At 45.8% G+C, this 23,094-nt stretch overlaps 1 protein-coding gene across 1 annotated transcript in view; it reads right to left on the bottom strand.

Moving 5' to 3' along the window:
* The window catches only part of pcbp4 (poly(rC) binding protein 4), a 143,080-nt gene that overhangs the window by 48,243 nt on the left and 71,743 nt on the right, over positions 1–23,094 (bottom strand). The window contains exons 6-9 of the mRNA XM_040159493.1: positions 20,806–20,838; positions 9,248–9,364; positions 1,147–1,278; positions 521–649 (exon numbers count right to left, since the gene is read on the bottom strand). Coding sequence (XP_040015427.1) covers positions 521–649; positions 1,147–1,278; positions 9,248–9,364; positions 20,806–20,838 — 411 coding nt within the window. The remainder of the gene's footprint in view (positions 1–520; positions 650–1,146; positions 1,279–9,247; positions 9,365–20,805; positions 20,839–23,094) is intronic.

The raw sequence follows: 23,094 nt of genomic DNA, 5'->3' as shown, positions 1-23,094 counted from the left end.
ACCGACTGGGAGCTTTGGGGTTTGCCGGATTTGTTCATGTACCAGAGTCAGACAGTAGACTCAACTTTTAGTGCCTGTCAAGTGTTAATAATTGCTTTTCAGTTTGATTTACATACTTTCACTGTACCCAGGTTCCTTTTCATTAACTGCTACTGTCACAACAGACGTTCGAGTTGGCGGAGTTCTGTCTATTTACTGTTACTGTAAGTACACACTGTGGATATACAACAACAAGTTGGATATACAACTGTGTATATCCACAGTTGATGCTAACATCAACACAGGTATCACAAGAAGAAGTAGTAAGGCTTCATTTCATAATTTATCAGCTTTATGTAGCCTACAGCTCCATAGTTTGGAAGGATGATGATGCATATTGTTTTTTCTGCCACTCAGCACCTGCGTATCATGTTAGTGTGTCCTGCAGTCAAAGGTGAGCAACATCCCCTTCTCAAAGCACTCCATACATTTAGAGGTCCAGACAAATACCCAGGCAGGCTGCTCCCTCATAGACACGTACCTCTACGATTACAGTGCAGATGAGTTTAACACACTGGATGATGGCCTCCTGGCTCCCTGATATCGTCACCTCTCTCTCTGTGGAGTTGGGAAGGAGGTCACCTGCCACCTGCACCTGTGCGCCTGTCGTCTGCACACACAAACACATCGGCAGTGGTGATTCCCCAGCCGGGCACAAGTGTAAGAATCATGTTGAACAGAAACTTGCGGCGTCAGCGGGAGCGGAAAGGGTCTGACAAGAACTGTGAGCTGTAGTTGTGTTTATAATTCAGAAGCTCATGTAGCCCATGTTGTAATAGACACAACGAGGCGGGTGAGCTTCAGACAGCCAGTCACAGGGAATCAGAGTGAATTTAAAGTTTTAGTTTTTGTGGTGTTTTATTGAGTCTTCCTCTTGCTACATCAAATAAATAAAAGTTTCAATGCATCTGGAGTTTATTCGTTTAATATTTGCCTTGTTCAGACCTGACTTGATTCATGTTGCTATGGAAATGAAAATATCTAAATATGGTAGCCATTGATTATTCTCCCTGTCTCGCAGCAAATTGTGAAAATAAATACAAGCCTATCATCTAATCCTGTACAACTGAATTCCCCCAATGGGAAGTTGTTCACCCGCCCTCTCACCTCTCTGATCTCCTTGATCTTAGACCCGCCTTTGCCGATGAGAGAGCCACACTGGCTGGCCGGGATCACCAACCGCAAGGTGACTGGAGGCTTGCTGGTCACTGTGCCATTGGCTACCAAGGCTGTCAGGTCCTGAGAGACAGAGAGAAACAGATGGATTTGAACCGACAAGTCTTTAACGTGCAAAAGGTAAGGAAGGGTGACAAATTAAAGGGAAAACCAACACAAAGAGTCTCAGTGAGGTGCTGGGCCACCACGAGCCTCCAGAACAGCTTCAGTGCTCCTTGGTACTGATCCTCCGACTCCACTGGAGGGATGGACTCCGTTCTTCCTAAAGATCTTCCCTCATTTGATGTTTGATGATGGTGGTGGAGAGCGCTGTCTGACACGTCAGTCAAAAATCTCCCATAGGTGTTGAGTTGGGTTGAGATCTGGTGACTGCGAAGGCCACATCATTTCACTACTCATCAAACCATTCAGTGACCCCTCGTGACCTGTGGATGGGAGCTCTGTGATCCTGTAAGAGACCACTCCCATCCAGGATAGAAACGTTTCATCACAGGATGAAGGTGATCACTCAGAACGACTTCGTATTGATTTGCAGTGACCCTTCCCTCTCAGGGGACAAGTGGACCCAAACCATGCCAGCAAAGTGCCCCCCACAGCATAACAGAGCCACCGGATCCTCTTACTGTAGGGGTCGAGCGATCAGGCCTGTACCGTTCTCTTGGTGTCCGCCTCACATGCACTCGCCCACCTTTTGAGAACACGGTGAAGGATGACTCATCTGACCATATCGCTCTTTTCCGCATCTCTGTAGACCAGTTCCGGTGGTTTTTGCAACACTGAACTCTCAAATGTGTGTTCATCTTAGTAATGAGGGGTTTATGCGCTGCAGCCCTGCCATAATATTCCTCTCTATTTGACTGCTGATGGACCGTTGTTGCTGACACAGACCCGAGGAAGAGCGGCTCTTCTATTTCTCCACATATCTCGCTAACGCACGAGCATCACGCTCATCGAACGCGCCCTATTTACTGACGCCTTTCCCACGGATCTAAATGCAGGCACGTCTCGGGTCGCGTCCTGTTGTTGAGACACTGGCCAGTTGATCCGAAATTGTGCACGAAGCTCCTGTCGTCCGTGCCCCAACAATGGACCCTCATCTCCTCTTTCCATCTTGATACAAAATCAGAATCAACTGGTCCACAGAAAATGATTGGACGCGTCTGCGTTTGTTGTGTTTCTCCACTTTTTTTAATTCAGGTTTTTCTTTTAATTTTTCAACAGTCTGTCATTTCCTTTTACATGGCTTCATCCCTCAGTCCGCCTGAAGAAATTCAATAAACCCTGGTGCAGCTGCTGATCTGTGCCGTGTTTTTACCCCACTGTGTTGTTTAGTTTAATAGGTAACATCTGTCAGTGTGAGCAGAGGGATTAGCCCAGTGAAGTCTGTGCTGTAAGAAAACAAATCACAGTTCATACAAATAGAAATAGAAATGCTACTGTTTGCTTTAAGTGTAACTGAATGCAAAATTAATGTGACACATTGGATACGCATGCCAAAACGTGTAGGTGAAACAAAAAGAGAATCAGCATCTCATGCAGTGTCACCACTCTGGTGAGATAGACTCATTTGTTCCGAGCAGGTTAAAATTCAGGTCAAACTAAATCAACATTTTGCTCAGGTGAGCTCAGGTTAAGCAGGCGCACTTGGATTTGTAAATGGAATTACAACCTTGCAACTGAGGAAGCTATCGCCGGTCGAATCGCGTTGCTAGGGAACACGATAGCGAAACCACATGGGGGCAAAGTGCAGCATGAGAATAGACGCGGGGAAAGGTCTGAATGCAATAACTTCAGCTGTTGGCTCTTGTCCCTAATCCAGCTCCTCCGTGTTAGACCGTCGCTCCCTCGCTCGCTCTTTGACACGCCGATGGACACTCACACGCCGCGCTCGTCTCTCGCCACCATTTTGCATCAGCTCTGAGAGTTTCGATGTTGCGTGACTGTGATTTGCACGACTGTCATCTGTGCAAGCAAAACAAGCGGAGCATCGCATTTTGGGATTTATGGCATAAATTAGTGCACGTTCTATAGACAAGAAGCTTTTTGTTCCATGTTGCAGCTTTTGGAGGCGATAGACATGGTTTATCTCGAATGCTGCAGAATGTTATATGAGTCATATGTTTATATGAGTTTTTGACCACTAGTAGCGCTGTGGAGAAATGTTAAAGCTCACTACTTAATACGCTATAGGTCGTTTCTTTTAACGGTAAAAAAAATATTGTAAACTGTTACGTAATGGAGTTGTGGCAAATTATCGTCGTCACACTTTTTTTTTTCTACAGATTATATAACAGGAGAAGCAGTGGTAGGTGGGGTTTGTTCACTGGGGAAAGCATCGTACTTTGTGTCCAAACATATGAGGGGTATCGGTCGTCGCCTCTCACCAAAAAAAAAAAAAAGCGAATTTCTCAAACCGTCGCACTTTTATCTCCATCAGCTTCTCGTATGTAAAGTATTCAAGAAGATGTGTCAAGATGATCCAGCAATGTACTGAGCGCCGAGTGTTTCGCTTCTTGAGCCCTCTCTTGCTTTTTCATGTGAGAGTTTTTCTCTTCTCTTCTGATGCGTGTGCAGCCGGTGCTGTTTTCACCGGCCACTGTGATATTTTCTGACGGCAGAACGAGGTAATATTATTCCGACATTTCACAGAAAGCTGGGTGACATAGAAAAAAGGGTCCCCATCCGGACTTGAACCGGTGAAGCTGCAGTTCCCTTAACTTTTGGTCTCTTTGATGGAGTGGCGGTAGGTAACGGTGAGCGGCAGCATGACATGACAACGCGTTGTCTATAGTGGAAAGAAAGAGGCAGGTAGTCTGACACTGATGTGTGGTTAGAATCATTTATTCTTTATATTTCTCTCAGAGTTTTCAAGTGCGCAAATTTAAAATGAGCGCAACCCCCCCCCCCCCAAGGTGGGTGCTCCTGCCAGTGAAAGGTTAGTGTTGACTGAACAGAAAACTTCCACACTTGTCTATCATTCCGTTATTCCCAATGCAGATCACAGACTGTATTTGCCCTGGTCAAACGTCTCTGTCTCCCTCCTTCTGTCACCGATTCCCTCTCTGACCTTGACTCTCTCTTTGTTTCTGCTTCTTTTCCAAACGCACCCCCCCCCATCGCTCTCTCTCATGGTTATTCTGAATGCTCTGAATGATTTGGTTTCATATCACAAACAACCTGACATTTCAAAGCGGATTTTGTGAGGGTGGACGAGGGCATCCAAATGTGTTTCAGTCAAATATTTCATTGAGACAGGAGGGAAAATGGTCGACAGATTCATAGGAAAACCTGCAAGTGAGTATGCATCATCTCGTAATATCTACATTTTGTAATAATGTAAACAGGTCACAATGTGGTTGTATCTGTAGTTGAATGTTAACAAAGTGCCATAGAAAAGAGTCACTCTTGGTGTTATTTAAAATAAAACGTGTTGAAAAATGACTGAGCAGCAGAATCCATGTGCAGACAGAACTGGGTCTGGATATTCTGGTGCCCCAGGCCAGACTTCCACTGCCGACCCTGTGGACACTGATGTTTGATGATTAGAAGGATTTTATAATATTCTAACATTTTACTGTAAATTTGATTTGATCTTTCCTGGTTTTAATCTGAACTAGAGTAAATGGAGATAATTTACTCTTCACTATTTTCAGTGCGAAGCTGTTGCAGAAAGGCCTGGAAAGGACGAGCATCGACACATCCGAGGTCTGATTCGCTGAAATAAACACAAAATGAGCCGGTTCGCTGCCGCTTGCCGTCACATACTGTAATTAACCGGGGCTCGCTCACAGAGCTGTGCGCACAGAGTTTTAAGGGAGCATACCTGGGCTTCCTTCGACAGCTGTCGCTCTAGGAGCAAACATCTGCGGGTAACCACGGAGCACAGGGCCTGGATTGGTCCCGATCTCGGTCGTGTGAAATCGGCTCAAAACGTCCTTACTTTCGTTAAGATGTCAGAGTTGAATTGTTGGTCGTTTTGTGTTAAACCTACTGACCGGCTGTACCTCGCTCTTACCCTGGTGTGGGTCACGTCACAGTGTATGTGCGGAACATGAGTAACCTGGCTCTTCAGCCGGGAGTCTCGCGCCGCGATGCAGGCAAATGAACCACAGCATCACAGAATGATCAGCAGCCGGCAGCTTCTGTTAACGATATGACAGCGAGCGTCACGCTGTTGAAAAGCCCAGCTGCAGTCACGCGTGCATCTGTGTCTTCAGCCTTTGCGGAGGTCCACAGGCAGTGACAGGTGAACCAAGTCTAGCTGAAATCCTGCTGCTCCACCCTGCTGGGATGCTGCAGGGTCCGCGGCCCACTGAGAGCTCACAGCTTCATGTGAGACAGACCCGTCTCTCGCCTCACCCATCTCCACCCCTCAACTTTGTTCCTCCATCTCCTAAAACTGCTGTTTCTTTATTGTCTATTAGTCACAGAAGGCTTCTCTCATTCCCTTCTTTTTAATTGCATCCCCTCTTTTCCCCTTCAGCTCTTCCTTTCTTCCTTCTTTCATTCCCTAACTCTCTCTCCCTCTCCGTCGCCCCCTTTTCTCATTACATACTATCTCCCCCTTTGGAAGCTTAAATGCCCTTTCCCTGTCTGTATCGCCCTCTCTTTCACCCCATTCTCTGCTCAATCTCCGTCTCTCACTCCTCCTCCATACTCTCTCTCTCTCTCGCTCTCTTTAATTAACTCAGGTACTAAATAGTGGCCTAAATCACCTGGCCTTAATACGACCGGTTCAATCAATTAGGCCGAGCTGGACCTGGGGCTTGGTTGCAACTGAAACGTAGAGAGCAGGTCTGTGTTGTCTGAGCTGCCCATCAGATGAACACGTCCTGAATAAAATGACCCCCCCCTCCTCTTGTGGAGCGCCCAGCGCCTATTCATTTCTATCTTCACTCCACGCAGAAATCTCTCACGTGAGCTTTTCCCCGTTGATCGTGTTCCCGTCACACTCATTGACAGCCAGCACTGCCCCACACATTGTCTCAGGATGCTAGGGGCCAGCTGAGCGGCGGGGAACAGTCAGATCTTTTGGATCCTGGTGAAGTTGACGTCGTGGACATAAGGATATACCTTCCGCAGGAGGCTGATGATGTTTACTTGCCTTTCTCTGCATCTGCCGATGCCCACTATGAAACAGTTTGTGTATGTGGTGTTTGGGGTGAGAGGTGGTTCAGGGGTTATTTTGAACACAGCTGGCCGCTGATGTCCCCCGGTGTTTTCCTCTGGATAAATAAAGCTAAAGGATTTTCTGCCTATATTTCTCTGCATTTTAAAATGAACTGCAGCGGAGAGATGCGTAGCCATAAAGAAGATGTGAAATGACTACAAGTTCTGATGATTCTCTCATTTTCTATCTCATTTTTACTCTCTCTGTCCTCAGTTTCTCCATCTGACTCATTACAAAGTCTCTTTAATCCTCTCTTCATCCCTTCTACTCCTCTTTCAAATGCTCAATTGATCTGCAAGTATATGACTTTTTTGAGTTACTCCTACTCCATTTGCTTTTATCTTTTCTTTTTCTCCTCCTTTCCTGAATGGCATTTCTTCCTTTGTTAACATCTTCGATTCATTTGTCCGACCAACAATTTCCAGTCCAAATACATTCGCTTTACTATCACATAAAACAGCGAAAACAAGCAAAACCTCGGAGATGAGACGCTGCGACCAGAGAATATTTGGGCATTTTTGCTTACGATTAACTGATGATTACTTTTGCTGGATTAGTGTCTAATCGATTAATCGACTAACCATCGCAGCTCTTCGTGTTTACATGCAGCGGCCCGGTTTCTCTAAATCCGGTCGCCACGCCATGTAGTGTCCGTAGTGTGGTAGTGATACTACGTATTGCGTTCTCCGTGTGCGTGTGAGGGAGTGGAGAGGTCGACGGCAGAGTGGGGGCCGTTCTCCCTTACAGCGTGGACGTGTCTGAATGCGACTGGAGCGAGCAGGGAGCCTCGTCATCCGGGTCCCCTGCGTTTTGGCTTGCAGCCTTCCTGAGAGGGCCTCAGCTGCGGAGCAGAGGCCCTGCAGCTGGATGGACTCAGTGTGCGCTTCAGCGGGACAGACACCGGAGCCTCTGTAGGTCTAATGAATGACGCTTTACACACTCTCTCTGATTACAGTTTTTATTTAATCCCCTGATCTCACTTTTCCCACCTCTTTTTATAATCTCTCTTTTTCAATCTCATTAACTTTTAATAGCACCTGCCCCCCCTCCCCATCTCCGTATCTCTCTCATTCTCTCGACTCCCTCTTTAAACTCTTCTTCTCTCGCTCTCTTCATCTTATTCCCTCCGTCTCAAGAGCCAAAATTCAAAGTCTTTATTGTGATCGTGCAAGCGCATCGAAATGTTGTAATTGCGTCAACCTAAAACGGTGCAATGTATTTAAGACTAGTTACAAAGAATAAATAAGGCAGGAATGAGAAAGAAACAATATCAAGCGTAAAATACAACTAAGAATAAAAATAACGAGGGTGAGAAAAGCATTCAGCTGCGAAAATGCAGTATAAAGGTGCGGTGGACAGATATGGAGTGATGGACTATTGGGGTGTTGAATGACGTGTGTTTGGTGTAGAAGGTCTCGCACTGTTTCCTCATTTAAATCCTTTCGCGAACCCATCTACCACCCTCCAGATTTCTGTCCATTCTCTGCCTCTATCCACCCCTCCTCTCCTCCCCTCTCATTTCATATCCATCTTGTTTTTTTTTTTTTCCCATTAGGATCACTAAGATTTGAAAAGCAGCTGCCTGGATTTAATTTCTCAGCGTGTGACATTTTCTTAAACGGCAATGAGACCCTCCAGTTCTCCCCATCCAAAACCACTTTGGCGTAATTCGGCTCACGTGGAGCTAAACTAATTCTCTTCAAGTAAATCATCAGATTTCATTTTGATTTCAGCCATTAACAGTCCGCCCCCAGTCTTTCCTCACACTCGGTCACTACATGTACATACCGTACATATACCGTACGCTCCTCTCTGAGACTCGGAGTTTTCCGTTGATGCATCGTTGCCACATTACCCCGGAATTCAGCCTGAAACACTGTGTGTGGGCCTGAACAACGTTTGCCAGGTGTTCGTTTGTAATAAACAACGCGCCAGCAGGGAGCTGCCGGCCGAGGGAGTGTGTTAGATTTCAATTTGTATCAGCGTCGACGAGAAATTCTTTTTCCTATTCATTTTATCCACGTCTGTGAAGACGGAGCGCAGCCATACACACACTTTGCTTAGGTAGGCTCACAACCCTGTCTCAGCACGAGACTTTGACACTGGGGACCAGCGTTGGGGTTCTGGGTCCCACATGTTGTAGGTTGGTAAAGATATAGTGAAATCAACCCTTTGCTTGATACTATTCATGGTCTGCATTTTTCCAGTAAGAGCCATTCAATGTATTCGTACGCTGCCTGTAATCCAGTGGTACTGTTTGTCATTTGATGTGAATGGATTCCCCCTCACTGTTTACTCTGCTACAGTCCTATCAGCGATTGATTAACTTACCGCTAATGCTAACACTGCATTTTCTAAAGCTGCTGCTTCACATTAAAGGACTTCGTTGAAGGACAAGCTCAGGGTGGTTTTTATTGTGAAGCAACCACGGGAAACGCAGTGGATGGAGTTGGACGGAGTTTAGCGCTGACCTCGTCCAAAACGCGTCCACAGGCGAATGAGAAAAAGTCATTTCGGTCCGCTTTTTGTTTAAAATCTGTCAGAGATTAATGGAAGAGCGAGGGGCAGCAAAGAGGAAAAGGGAAAAGCAGGAAAGAAAGAAACAGATGTACAGATAAAGAGTCAAGTGCTTCTGTCAAATCCCCTTTAGAGACACTCACTTGTAGGTGCTTGTTTGTGTGTGAGGTCGGATAATCCCATTAGACATATAATAAATGGCTCCCTGCCAGGAAGAGCCATGTTGTAGAGAGGTAAAGGTTACGCACTTCACTCAGAGCAGCTCGGGAACACCACTGGGAGCACGGAGGCGTGTGCGTGCGCGTACGAGTGTGTGTGAGCGAGTGTGTGAGAGGGGGCATCTACCTCCTCCAGTTTGAACGTGATCATGGTGAAGGCTCTGAACACACAGTCTGTCGGCCCCGTGATGGTGATGATCCTCTCCGGACAGGAGCCCTCTGAGATGTTGATCCTCGCACTGCTCTGTGGGTCCAGGCAGAGATGGAGGGACAAGGGGCGGAGGGAGGACAGGCAAGGGAGGGATTGTGGGAAAATTATTTTTCAGGGGGGCAGGAGGGAGAGGAAAGAGGGGGGTGGGGAAAGGGAGAAAGGGGATGAAGGGGGAAATGCGAAGGAAGGGGGAAATGAGGAAAAACATCAGGAAGTACGGGAGGCGAGTGGGGAGCAGAGTGGAGATGAGTCATGACCGGGGGGGGGGGGGGTATGGAGGTTAGGGAAGGGGAGGGTAGGGGAGGAACAGAGGAGAGAGAAAACACATTAGTGGGGGGGAGGGATACGTGGGACAAGACAGAGAAGAGGAGGAGAACCATTTTCGCCACACTACTCCCCAAGTCCCTAAAGGAGATTCACCTGTGATGCCGGAGAGAGGGATTACAAGGAGGCTGGAAGAGGGAGGAGGGAGGGAGGGAGGGAGGGAGGCAAGGCAGGTGAGAAGAGCAATGTAGTAAATCAAGGTTTTCAGGAAAGGGGGAGCAGAGAAGGAAATGAAAAGGTGGTGGGAATACTGGGGAGATTTGGGAGAGAAAGATTAAGATGATTTGGAGGAGGAGGAGGAGGAGGATAGAGGAAGATGTGATTCAAGCCCAGGAAATGGAGGACAGGAGAGGAAAGATGGTGGGTAGAGATTTATTAAAGGAAGAGGAGGAAGGGTGGGAGGAGGAAGAGGAGGACAGGAAAGTGAGGGAAAGGATCAGGAGGAGAGGAGAGAGACAAGGTGGTGCAAATATTTGAGGCGAAATAAGAGGAGAAGATGAAGATATAGAGTAGGTGCAGTAATAACCATACAAGGATGGGTTTCAGGAGAAAATTGAAGTGTGAGTTAGGGGGAGTGAAGATAAACACAGACGATAGAAATCATGGCCCGGTTTGACTCTTCTGGTCCAAAAACAGGGTTATTTTCTCTAAAGCTTTGACTCCGGCTTCCACCAGCCTCATAAAAAGCGCTGCCGCATCAAAGTCCACACAACGCTGCCCAGAATCCCTCTGCATCCATGAGCAGCTATCCTGACAAGGACAAGCTGCGATAGCATGCACTGGACTTTATAACCCTCAGAAAACACCTCTCCAAACAACTGGGACTTCTTTTCTAAGAAAGGAAACAGTAACTTAACTCAACCACTTGTCTCGAATCCTCGCCATAAGTCTCCGCCCTGGCTCCACCTCATCGCTCAGAGCCAGATGAGCTCTCCAGCGTCAGACTCCCCACTCGGTTTAGGCTTGTTCAAAACTTTTACCATCGTCCAGAACATGGTTCTAAGACCTAGCGACCCCTAAGACAAGCGACCCGCTGTCGTGCGACTGACTCTTCACAGTTTTTTAAATCAGGAACAGTTGTCAGCATCGGAAAGGGATCAGCATCAACGGACTGAGCGGGACCTGGATGTATCAAACAGCTAAAATTTGAATTTTGTCAAACTTCTTTGGACTTAGAAGAAAGTGTCTTACTGTCAGACAGCTGCAGAGGTGTGTGCCGATCCCTGAACCGACACAGTCTCTGTCTGATGATAATAATTATACGTTAGATGAGACTCGTGAATCCCTTTCTGAATTTGGTGGATGGTGAGCTCACCGCTGTGTGTGTGTGTGTGTGTGTGTGTGTGTGCGTGCGTCTCTGAGCGAATCACTGTCTTGCAGCCATCAGCTTTGTCTGTTTCACTTACAGCTGATCTGTCTCACTGGACACACACACTCAGACAGGCGGACAGACAGGTAGACAGACAGACAGGTAGACAGGTAGACAGGCAGACAGGCAGACAGACAGACAGGTAGACAGGCAGACAGGCAGACAGGCAGACAGGCAGACAGGCAGACAGGCAGACAGATGATGATGAATAAAGGATGAGAGTGGCAGCAGAGAGAGTAATGGTCATGTATCAAGTGAACAACAAGTCTGCACAGGACCTATTGACGCGTGTGTGTGCGCGCGCGTGTGTGCTTGTGTTCGTGTGAACACACACCCACAAACATGAGGCTATGTTGATGCTCTTAATCACAGCTCCGTGTGTGTTTTCATTCAGTGTCTGTTGGTGTTTTGACGTCCCTCTTCCTTTAATCATGTGTGTGTGTGTGTGTGTGTGAGTGTGTGCAGCTGTTTGCCGCACATTTTGTAAGTCAACACATCTGCTTCCTGTTGTATTCAAACACACTTGTGTAGGTGTGTGTACAACAGGCTTTCGTTTCTTGGTAGACAGGTTGAGGGATCAGCGGCTGTCCTCGTCCTCTGTCCGGCTTCGACATGCATCGGTGTGCGTGTGTGATATGTCAGCATGCCTGCACGTGCGTGCGTGTGCCGTATCTGTAAATTAAGCTCAGACGCTTCAAAGGCAGAGAGAAGGGAAAGACAGAAAGTAGAAGGAACATACAAAAGCATCATGGACGCCAAGTGTGTGAATCATGAAATATAAAGCCGTCACGTCAGCAAAGCGAAAAGGGAAAATGGACGAGTTTTAGAGGAGCGCTCAATGTCAGAAAACTACTCAGCTGCTTTCTAATGTTTTCTGTGGCTCTGGAGGAGCTTTGTCAGGTCACAAGTGATGCTCCTTGGTCACGTGAACTTACAGACTGGGGCTGTGCATCTGCATTTACCAGGCGACGTCTGAGGGACTAAAGGTCACGATGCCGCTGGTGCTGGTTGTTTTTGACCGGCTTTTTCAGCCATGCAAGCGGTATGGCTCTAGGGCCGGTACTGTGGGTGTGTCGGTCCACAACTGTGGTCAGGCCTGGAGTACTTCAACAACTGTTAGATACCAATACCACTTTTGTACAGGAATTCATGGTCCCCAGAGGATGAATCCAACTGACTTTGGTGATCCCCTGAGGTTGGACAGGTTCCGATGAAAACTGGTTCAGACATTCACGTTCTCCTCAGGATGAACTTTAGCCCGCTCCTCTAACTCTTCATCCAGCGCCTTCCTCAGGTCGACACTTTAATTTGTCCATTACTTTGGTTTAAGACAAAATACCTGCAGAAACCACTGACGTTCCCGTGAGCCTCAGCCCGACTTGGACATGTTAACCGCTAATTAGCAGATGTTAGCATGCTAACACGCTAAACCAAGAAGGTGAACGTGGTGAACATTTACAGCTGCTAAACAACGTGTTAGCATCCGGACGTTGGCATTTAACTCAGCTGTGTCTAAGTAGATTCTCACACGGCTGCTAGTGTGGCTGCAACGCTAAATCCCTGGAGCTAACCTATACATGTGCACCAACTTGATTATCTGTTAAACTGTACGAATGTGTGTGAATTGTGTCTTTGCAGCACAAGGCGTTTCAAACCTATGACCTGTGCGGTAGGTGTGTGTGGATAAATACACACAGTGTATGTTTTATGTGCCCATTTGCGCCCCGTCTGAGTTTGTTTTCTCTAAACAACACACCTGGTGGGTGTTTGCCGTGGCTTTTGTGCGACTGTGTATGTGTGTTTGAGCGTGTGTTTCATTTTGTGTGTGTTTGGCAGTGAGACTCAGCCTGCGCTATTCCCCAGTCATCCTCCATAGACTGCAGTCTCCTCTCATCGTTAGGAAAATAGAACAAATACGCTCTCTCTGTGCACGAGTGTGTGTGTGTGTGTGTGTGTAAAGCGATTGGTAATAAAGCAATGATGGAATGATTCCCTCCCGTTCTGTTTGCCTGCACATCTGTGCTCTTCTTTCTCTCCTCTCTATTCACACCGCCCCCCAACTTTAAGTATGCCCTTCCCTCCATCCTGCTTTCCACCCATCTTTATATTCTTCCCCCAAGTCAGGTTCATCATTCTCTTGCTCTTTTTTCAAGATTACCCCCCCATTATCCCTCCCTCCACCATTACCATCTCCTCACCACTATGTTCATTCATTAATTTCTCCTTCCCTTCCTTTTATCCTTTTATCTAACCAGTCTCATTATCATTCATTTATCCATATGTCCCCCTCCTGCTGCCCATCAATCTCGTGGTCTTGCAGTCAATCCACGCATCACTTCTCATGTCCCTCATGTCAGATCCTCCCAATTAACCTCTGTCCTATCAGTTACCCTGTGTATCCCTCGCTCTCCTTCTCCTCCCTCTAACCTGTCCTTCATCCCTCTGTTTTCCCCCCTTCCTTTGCTTCCTATCTCCGTTAAATCCCTCCCTTCTTTCTTCTGTTCCTTGCGTTGCCTTTTACCAAAACGTGAGAGTGCTTGAGTTACTTGTTTAGCTCATTTATGGAGGAATAGGGGTTTTCAAGTTTAGGTTTGCCTTGTGTGTGACCTTCCTGAATTTGCTAGCCAGCTGGCGGGGTAACAGCAACACGTGTAATCTAATACAAAGCAGTACAATCACTCAGCAACAACTTGCCAGCGCTGCTTTAATTTGAGGGTAACTGTTACAAAATATAGAGTTTTTATGGTGTAAAAGCAAATGGACCAACCACAGGTGGGGACCGCAAGAACCTTGATTTGCTGCTTGTGTTTTCCCCCACAGTTTGTGATGCTGGTGGAGTAGAAAGTGAAGACAACATCAAGGAAGTTAAAGAAAGACTCTGTAGTCTTCTACTTTTCACTAACGAACATCTAACTAAGCCCACGGACATTTGGCTAATGGTTGGGTGCAGGATTTGTTTGCATTTCAACCAAATGACTGCAACAACAGAGTCCCAACAGGACAGGTGAGCTGGCTGTAATCAAGGAAACTTGTGCTTAGCATACAACATAATAACTTAAGTACATCGCCATTACACAGACCAACGCCAGACGTAGTCCTAAAGTAAACCAGAGACATTGTTCAGCCCCTCATGAAACAAACTGACATAGTACTACGGTAACCAGAAGGTATTCATCATTTTTATACTACCATTTTTTATACTAATATCATTTCTAATTATACCTTTACAGCCCAATGGATGAAACAAAATTAGTACTGCACGGAATTTTACAGTCTTAACAAGACCAGATTAACCCGTTTATACTTCCCTGCCTGGGTGTTCGTTGGTTACTAGCGTGGCTGATCTAAAGCAATGCATGGATACGTTAACGCTAGCTACTGTAGAAGGCAGAAAACCAGCACATTTGGTAACATTACTCAAAATGCTCAGAGTTACTACAGAACAGCCTTGACCACAGAATACCTCCAAAGTGGCGGCAGACCCCGAAATGCACGTCATCTGTCAAAGACTGATTTAGTGACGAGACCTGGGAGAAGTGGCAAAAGTTGCCCGGCCGTAACTCTAGTTCCGTGTAGCTCACCGTGGCTCCGTATCCCAAAGTAAACGGAAACAATGTAAAACAATGCAGTTACTGTAGGGAATGTACTTCAAGCCCGATCCGGCCCGATCATACAGAACACATTTGTCCAGCATCACAGAGCTGATATCAGTGGGTGAAATCTGACTCTACTATAGGTCAAAAGCTACGCCATACATACAATACCTGCAACGGAGCTCATTTCAACCTCTTGCGCCAACTATAAATCCATCTTAAATTCTCGTATTATCGCTAGGGCTGTCCCGGATACCATTTTCTGGGGCTTCGAGGCGAGTATTCAAAGCTGAGAGAAGGGGAGGGGGGTGGACGAGAATAAAAACTTCAACTTCAAGGATCGTCCTTTTTACTGAAATATAAATGGCTGCGAAATGTGCAATAATCGCATCAAATCAATTACAGCCATAGCCCATCCAAACGAATTTGCACGAAAATATGACGATTTGCCACGACTGGTAACCTAACGTTACACTTTCTCAGCGTGATGTGGTGATTTGCCGGCTCGTACATTTGTGACATTTTCCTTCGGCACATCCGGCACTCGACTTTTTTGGGGGTCATATCTGTGAAATCTCAAGTTATTCCAGGCACTTGACTTCTTTGACATCTTGCTGGCGTAGTTGTGGCTCGTGAGCCTGTCATATGTTTACATGTCACTGTCCCAGTGTCGGTGCCGGTGACGTTAGATGAGAGCCGTGACTCACAGAACCATCGCTGAGATTAAATGTCCTTGTCTCAGAGCAACTACTAATAATTCATATTTATGCATCACGAATAATGATGGATTACCGTTTCTTATTTCACGGGTTAATCGGGACTTTTGTGCTAACGCATGTATAATAGTCGTTATATATGCGTTACCGCATCATTTGGACGTCGATTGCCGTGGCAACGGTAGAAGCTTCAAAGCCCCGAGGCCTTCGGGTCAGCCCTAAATATTGCTTTTTTTGGTCCCGTCTCTGTACCTGTTTGTCATTATTTACAAGATGTGGTCGATTTGCAGTCTAATAATACTGATAATACTCACAACCAGCCGTTTCTCTGCGAGCTCTGTGTGACGGCACAGAACATTGATACGCACGTGAGAAGCACTGAAGAGCAGACTGACCCGCTGTCGGTCAACGGAATTAGATTTTCCCACGTGGGTCCTTCCGACGCAGGACGACACTCGCCAGAACTGTCCGGTCATCGAGTTGCCTGTCGGTTTGCATCGCATCTCGTTTATCTCTTTTCGTTTGTTTGCGCAAAGTCAGTGTGAACACAAACCAGACCCGAATTAAAATTGATGTGATTTTTACTTGGTCCGGACCAGCTCTGTTTCACTACGATGAGACTGCGGATCACATCGAGACATCTTCTAAAGCGATTCTGTTGGGCCTTCGCTCGCTTCCGTATGCGAGAAGCTGGGTGTTCCTTGTCCCCCCACCCCCACCGCCGGCCCCCTAATGAGTGAGACATGCGGCGGTACGTTGTCTTGCTGTTGCAGCATTAGGCAGCTGTCTTCATTACTCTTCATTTGGAGCAGAGGAAGGATGGACAGCCATGTCATTCAACTGGATTACTCTGCTCTGTTCTGCTTTATTAGGGGAGTCATGCTGCCAGGGAGTGTGTGTGTGTGTGTGTGTGTTGGGGGTTGTGGTTTTTACTATAGGGGTACTACTACTTCCACTACTTGTGGGGACCCTGCTGGCTGTGGGGACTAAGTTCCAAAGGTTTGAGGTTTAGAGGTGACTTTTTGGGTTTAGGGGGGGTTCGGGTTGGGGGTTAGGTTAGTGTAGAGGTTTAGGTAGTTGTGCTGGTTGTTTTGGTCTGGCTGGGAGGGGTAGGGGTAGGGGGGCTCGACTACGTCGTAGTAGGTGTCCTCCATAAAAAAAAAAAGCAAGTATGTTTGTTCTGTGTGCTACACAGCAACTACAAGTGGCTGCCAACCTGTTTTATGGCTTTGATCACGGTTTCTCCCTCTCTTCCATGTGGCGTGCCCTCTCCTTGTGTGTGTGTGTGTGTGTGTGTGTGTGTGTGTGTGTGTGTGTGTGTGTGTGTGTGTGTGTGTGTGTGTGTGTGTGTGTGTGTGTGTGTGTGTGTGTGTGTGTGTGTGTGTGTGCGTGTCCAGGTGGTGATTCTGTGCCAAAGGCCTTGTCAAAACCCTGGCATTGTGTGAAAATGTAGCCTTGAACCACTGGATTTCATAGAGTACGCACTTCATTAAAGAAAGTGAACGATGACGTGTGTGTGTGTGTGTGTGTGTGTGTGTGTGTGTGTGTGTGTGTGTGTGTGTGTGTGTGTGTGCGCGCGTAAACAATGAGTGAGGCAGTGAGGTAGCGGGTTGGGGAATAAAGAAGAGCGATGAGAGGAAGTAGCTTATAAATCCAGTATAACTGTGTATCCAGTGTTGTGGTTTGTCCTTGAGAAGCAAATATCCATTTAAATATTCATGTTTCCTGCTCTGTGAGTTACACTGTCAGACAAAAATGCTCAAGCAAAAACAACGTGTTTGCTTTTTCTCTTCATCTGGCTCCCTGTCGTTCATTTTTCTGCTTCCTCTGTTTGCTCCTCGAGAGGTGAACGTGGGGTTATTTGAGTTTTTAATTTTTAACCAGGTTTTTCCGTTTGCGCTTGGCTTTAGTTATTCCGCAGTGTCTATACATTGGATTTTGTGTTTGTCATAATTTGAGTGTAGTCTCAATTTTAATTGTCGTAGTTTAATTTTGAAGTAGTATATATTTTGTGTAATGATGACCAGAACCCGGGACAGTGTTTATAGTAGGTACTGCATTGGAGAAAGTCTAAAATATTCATATCCATTATTCTCATTGAGAGAGTTGTTAAGATAGAGATTTCCCAGCTTCTCAAGGGCGACACCGTCAATTAATCTGATTAATTAACTCATTAACTGGAGCAAGGAAAATAAGATACGTCGTTACCTTTTAGTTCTGGTCCGTTTCATGTTCACACTGACTTTGTTACAAACAAAACAAGAGCTGTGAGCACGAAGTCACATGAACTGACGGGCAACTCACCGTCAGGACAGTTTTGGTGGCCGTCGCTTACCATCGCTCCATGGACCCATGTGGGGAAATCAGAAATCTGGTGCCCGTCAGTAGGATGGCGGAGAGTTACTGTGTGGTAGCTACGGCGCGTTTTCCTCGCTCTCCGATGGGGAACTGCTAAAATGCACAACTCAACACGCCTTTCTGACGTTGACGTGCATTCTCGTTATGACGGCAAATGATGTGCAGAAATATAAACCGCAGCTGAGTTTAAGGCAGAAGTAGTTTAGCTTTTGAATGTATGCTAAAATTACAATTCTACCATCATAAAATTCTCTCTTTTTTTCTTTTCTTTTTGTCTTCATACCATAATCAAACAAACTGTGTGGTTGTTGGGTTCGATGGAATCAAACCAAACCAAACAGGTTAGATCTGAAAGCACTCGAAAACTTTAAATAATACACAGTATTTATTATGTCATATTAAAATATCATCATATGCATATTGTTGTTTCTGTGGTTGTATAAAAGCATTTTCATCAGGTCTTATATCTCTGCTGGAAGCTTAAGCTTCATTCGGGGGGGGGCTAAATTCACTTTTTATTTTTTTGTGACATTTCAAAGTTAACTTAAGATTCCCTTGACAGATAAATGGAAACACAGCTCCTGCCTCACTCTCCCTCCCTCTTTTGTCTCTCGCTCTCTGGGGTGTTGATTCATGTGCAGTCATCTTCAAACTATTTCTCTGAGGACACGGGTTTCTAAAATAATTTCTCCCTCCAGAAGGTATTTGTGGGTTATTATTCAACATTTTTCCAGGCGAGCGGGGATGTAAATTGAGTACATTTAGGCTCATTAAAACACAGTAGCGTATTATTTTCTGGTTGAAACACACCGGAAGGAGTTGCGTGACCTATTTTGAGTGAAAGAACGTAATCTACCCTCACATGTTTGACTCGGCTTCACGCTGCTGCTGTTCTGACGTGGAGGCTTTTATGTTGCCTGCTTGACGTCGCAGGGACTCGGGAGTGCGTTTGCAACATAACAATAAGGATTTGGTGACATAACACCTCATCCTTGTTTCTCCAGTGTGAAATGAGGTAGCCAGCCAGCTTTCTACCACACACACTCAGCTGATACAGTTCTCCGTTTCTCTCTGATTTCACGTCTTTTTCTCTGTGTTCTGACACGAATATTCTTGGCTTTACAGTCAGTCTCCTCTGGGAATCCCCTACGTCTCTGCTCACTCATATAAAGCTCTGGCGTTCTCATCACGTGTTGCATACATTAACGAGTCACTGATGTGCCTGTGTTCTGTAGTCGGAGAGATGAATGCAGAACCTTTGAAGTTCCACGTGTAGATGCGCATGTTTAAGTACTCAAACGGCAGCAGCTGATGACCTGATAGCAAATGTACTGCCAGGAGCGTTGAAAAAGGCATTTCTCACGCAAATCGTATGAGGAGGTGGTAAAGGATTGGAACGGGTGTTCGTCTTATCACCCAATTTTCACTTACCATATTAGTTTTAGTCAAATTTTAGCCATTTGATTTGCCATTGAAAGGCATCTGAGTTTAGTTTAGTTTCCGTCAGTGAAATTTTTGTCTCCGTTTTGTTCGTGCTATGTTTTATGCTGCCGCTGTCGCCGTCTTTGTTGTGCACAGTTCAGGCAACGGTACGCCCCATCGGGAGAGCGTCGGACGGACGAAGAGAGTCTGAACCACCCTCCCCCACACCTTTCCCACGGTGGAACTGTCGGCGCTGTGTTCGACAGTTTCTCTAATTAACACACAGCCACCGCTCACAGCAACTGGCCAGGTGTGTGGAAGTGAGAGAGTAAACAGGGTTTCATCCATAGTGTTCCTTCACTGTTCTCTACACAACACTCTCTGGCACTTTTCATGTGTACAACTGGTTAGCAGGAAAAGCAGTGGTTACTTGTTTGTGGTTCACACACACACACACACACACACACACACACACACACACACACACACACACACACACACACACACACACACACAATGACAATACACTTGTGGATAAGGCCGTAGAACAATTGTGGTCATGTTTTGTTTCAAACTGAACAGCGGTTCAGCGTTTCGTGGACCCGTCCGTCCGTCAAAACGTCACTATGGGTCGTAATAAGCTGCTTACTTTGTTTTAATTGGGGGAACAGTCTCAGTACAGCGGACTGACCCTCCTCGGTACATCCGTCATTTTAAAGTCTGCTGTTTGAACAGAGCCGCTCGCTCGCTCGCTACCGTCCCTCCTCACCTAGCAATGCTAGGCTAATGTTGCCACGGCTATGTGCTATCAGCTGCAGAGCAGCATCAACAAGCAAGTAATGGACTCCCGAAGAGATGTCTTTAGGCCGCAGGAGCGCGTGGTTCCACTGGAACGAAAACTTAGCGTCACATTATTGTTTCGTTTCGTTGTTCATAGCTGTCGTTCACGGTTTTAGTTTTAATCTACGTTATCAAAAATCTGTTGTCATAGCTTTCGTTAACAAACCCGACGCTGACTGGAGCGACAGCAGAGGAGGAAATCCATGTACCCTCCCGGTCAATTTCCTACTTCCGGTAACTTGAGTAATGGTGAGATTTAGTAGCTCTCTATTTGCATCTCTGTGTCCTTGAAAAGATGGGAAGGCAGAGAGGACAGACGCTCCACAGAGAAGCTCCGCACCATGCTACTGGCTCCTGACAGCAAAGACAGCTAAATATGTCAATGTCAACATGGTTAATATCTCAGCAGGCAGCCAAAAATACAAAATGCACCTTCAAATATTGAATTTGCTCTCCAAAAATAGGCGGACATGAGGGGGGGATTCTACTCTCCTGACCTGCTTTTCTGTTCCTGGTGAAAGCCGAGGTAAAGATTCTGATAAACGCACTCTTTTATACACAGTGTAATTACAGAAGAAAAAGGAATAGGAAAAGAATATATAATCATGTTAGATACAGCCGATTTCCATGCGGCTGTTGTGTATATAGATTAAACGGTTCCCATGCCTCCAGTTTCTAACAGTTTTAGAATGGATTTGCAGAGTATTGCATTGCTTTCTGATTAAGGTGCAATTAGCAGGATGCATGTGAGCTGCATTTGAAGGGTTATCATGGATTAACAGGAGACAGGAGACAGCAGAGGATGACAGAGATGAAAGAATGTGCGGGAAGGGAGTGGGTGGTGAGTCTTACCTCTTCTCGTATTCTCTTCACCGTTTCCCCTTTCTGTGGAGAGACAAGAGACGCACACAAGGTGAATGGTTTTGTTTGTGCAGAATGACATAGCTTATAAAGTGCTTAATGAACGCGACGAGACGAAACAATACAGATGTGTCACGAAAGGGGCTACATGCAGAAGAAAAACGGAATTTAAAAAAGAAAAAAAAGGTTGCAATGGATCTATTTCAAGTTTTATCCCAAAATTGCACTTTAAGTTGTTCTTGTGAACCAGTTTTAAAATACAGAACTAATAAACAGCATCAGTCAACAGTGTAAGCAGCAATGCTTGATGATTGCTGACCGATGCTGTAGATTCTCCTCGTGGGCAATGGGGTAGGTTCTTATTTCGAACATAATCTACCTATTCCAGTTGTGCGTCCGTCCAACTGGAATAATCTTGTAATCAAGCACAACCCATCTGAGATCAGTTGGGTACCTCTGTGCATCCACGCAGGTTAGATTAGGTCACATGTCCCCTGTGGGGTTTTTGACCACTGGTAGAGCTATGGAGCCACGTTTTTTTATGAGTCCTGCTTTGCTTCAAGCAATCGAGCAGCGTGATCCGCGTTTCTCCTGCTGGTTTCAGGCTTTTCCGCCGACTGACATTTAGTGGTGGTAAAGACCAGCATTAGCTTTTGGTTGGTGCCTGGACCTGTACACCCAACTATTCATCCAAGCCAAGATACCTTCGCTGCTTATTCTGATAAAATTGTCGGTTTCTTGAAATTTTCCTCGCAAAGTGTCGTGTAATTTGGTATTAATTCTAGAGTTGAGCTTGTTGCGGTGAGTTTTAAAGCAGTATTTGAGTTCCAGAGGATTCTCCTTGAAAGAACTGTTTCATTTAAACCCAAGTAAATATTCATTCACTCTTCATTTATCAAGGACAACTTATTTTTCACATACAGTATGTTGAATTGAATGGCTGCCTTTAGACATTTTTTCACATTTCACTTTTTTTTTTTTCCATGTTCAACTGACCTGCTGTGTACTGACTTAGAGACTCCAAGCTGAACACTGTCTCTATGTAGAGACTATTTCAGTGCCAAATTACATGGTTCTTTTCAGGAAACATCCCAAGGATTAACTTGACTTTTATTTGGAAGTCCTACCACCATCATATAATAAAAGGTTTCCCAAATTATTATAATTTTTCATAATGTTTTGATAATATTCATGAATTTTCAGCAGGGAGCAACCTACTGTTATTGTACAAGGAGCAAGATAACTATAACTGGATGACTGCAGGAGCGACCGGAAAAATCCGGGTGATGAAAATGAATCAGCGCTGCTTTCCACCTACTAGTCGCCAGGCACTGGGATGCCCCCGAGCAGCTTCACTGGTGGAATTTCTCAGTGGCTGCACTGGGCTGCGACGGATGTGACCAAACAAAAAGAAATGTGCTGAGGAAAACTGTGCCCATGATGAACATTAAAAAAGCAATCAAGTATTATGGGTTTTTTGTCCCTCATTTTTTTACTCGGACTGAGCTGTATAATATAATGTAATGTTGGCACCTGTGCGTCTCCCATGAGCGTGTTTGAGCCAGACAGGACGGCTGCAGTGAGCATCAAGTCCTGCCCCGCCGCCTGGCAGCCTTGTTTCGATGCCGTGAGAAACCCTGGAGAGCAGCTCCTGGGCTGCGACTACAGACTGACATGACCCGACTAGAACTGTAACACAGCGGTGTAATTTTCATGCCATCTTTGTGTCAGAGACCGCAAGCTAATAGACCACACACTGTAAGTGATGAGGGGGGGGAAATCTAAATTTATGCTGATGGAAATCAGCCCCGATCACGGGTTAGTGAATGGGGCTGCGAGGGCAGCGGTCATTATCACACTTCACTTGGCCGTGATATATTTGGAAAGAATCCTACGGGGTTTTATTTAACACATCCTCAGTTAAATTGACTTGCATCCCTGGAGAGCAGCTCCTTTTCGGTAAGTACAGATTGGACTGACATGGCCTGACTGGAAATTTTACACACTATTAATGCATACAGTATTCCGTGGCAACTTTATATTGCTGTAGTAGGATTATACTGAGCGTTATCTTGAGCGGCATGCCAATTTTAGAAAAGCGCGGTTTGAAAATGGCTTGGATTTTAAAATTCATAGTTTATACTTGGGCAGGATTTGCCCATGTCAGTGTTGCTGCGAGATGACTGTATATGTACTGTAAATGTTTTCTAATGCTGCTCAAACATTTTAATTAATGACAGCTACGTGGACCCAATAATTTGCGCTACGCTTTATTTGGAC

This window comes from Xiphias gladius, chromosome 21 (genome assembly GCF_016859285.1).
Source record: "Xiphias gladius isolate SHS-SW01 ecotype Sanya breed wild chromosome 21, ASM1685928v1, whole genome shotgun sequence".
Classification (NCBI taxonomy): Eukaryota; Metazoa; Chordata; class Actinopteri; order Istiophoriformes; family Xiphiidae; genus Xiphias; species Xiphias gladius.
The sequence above is the reverse complement of the archived record's forward strand: the minus strand, read 5'-3'. Positions and strand labels throughout refer to the sequence as shown.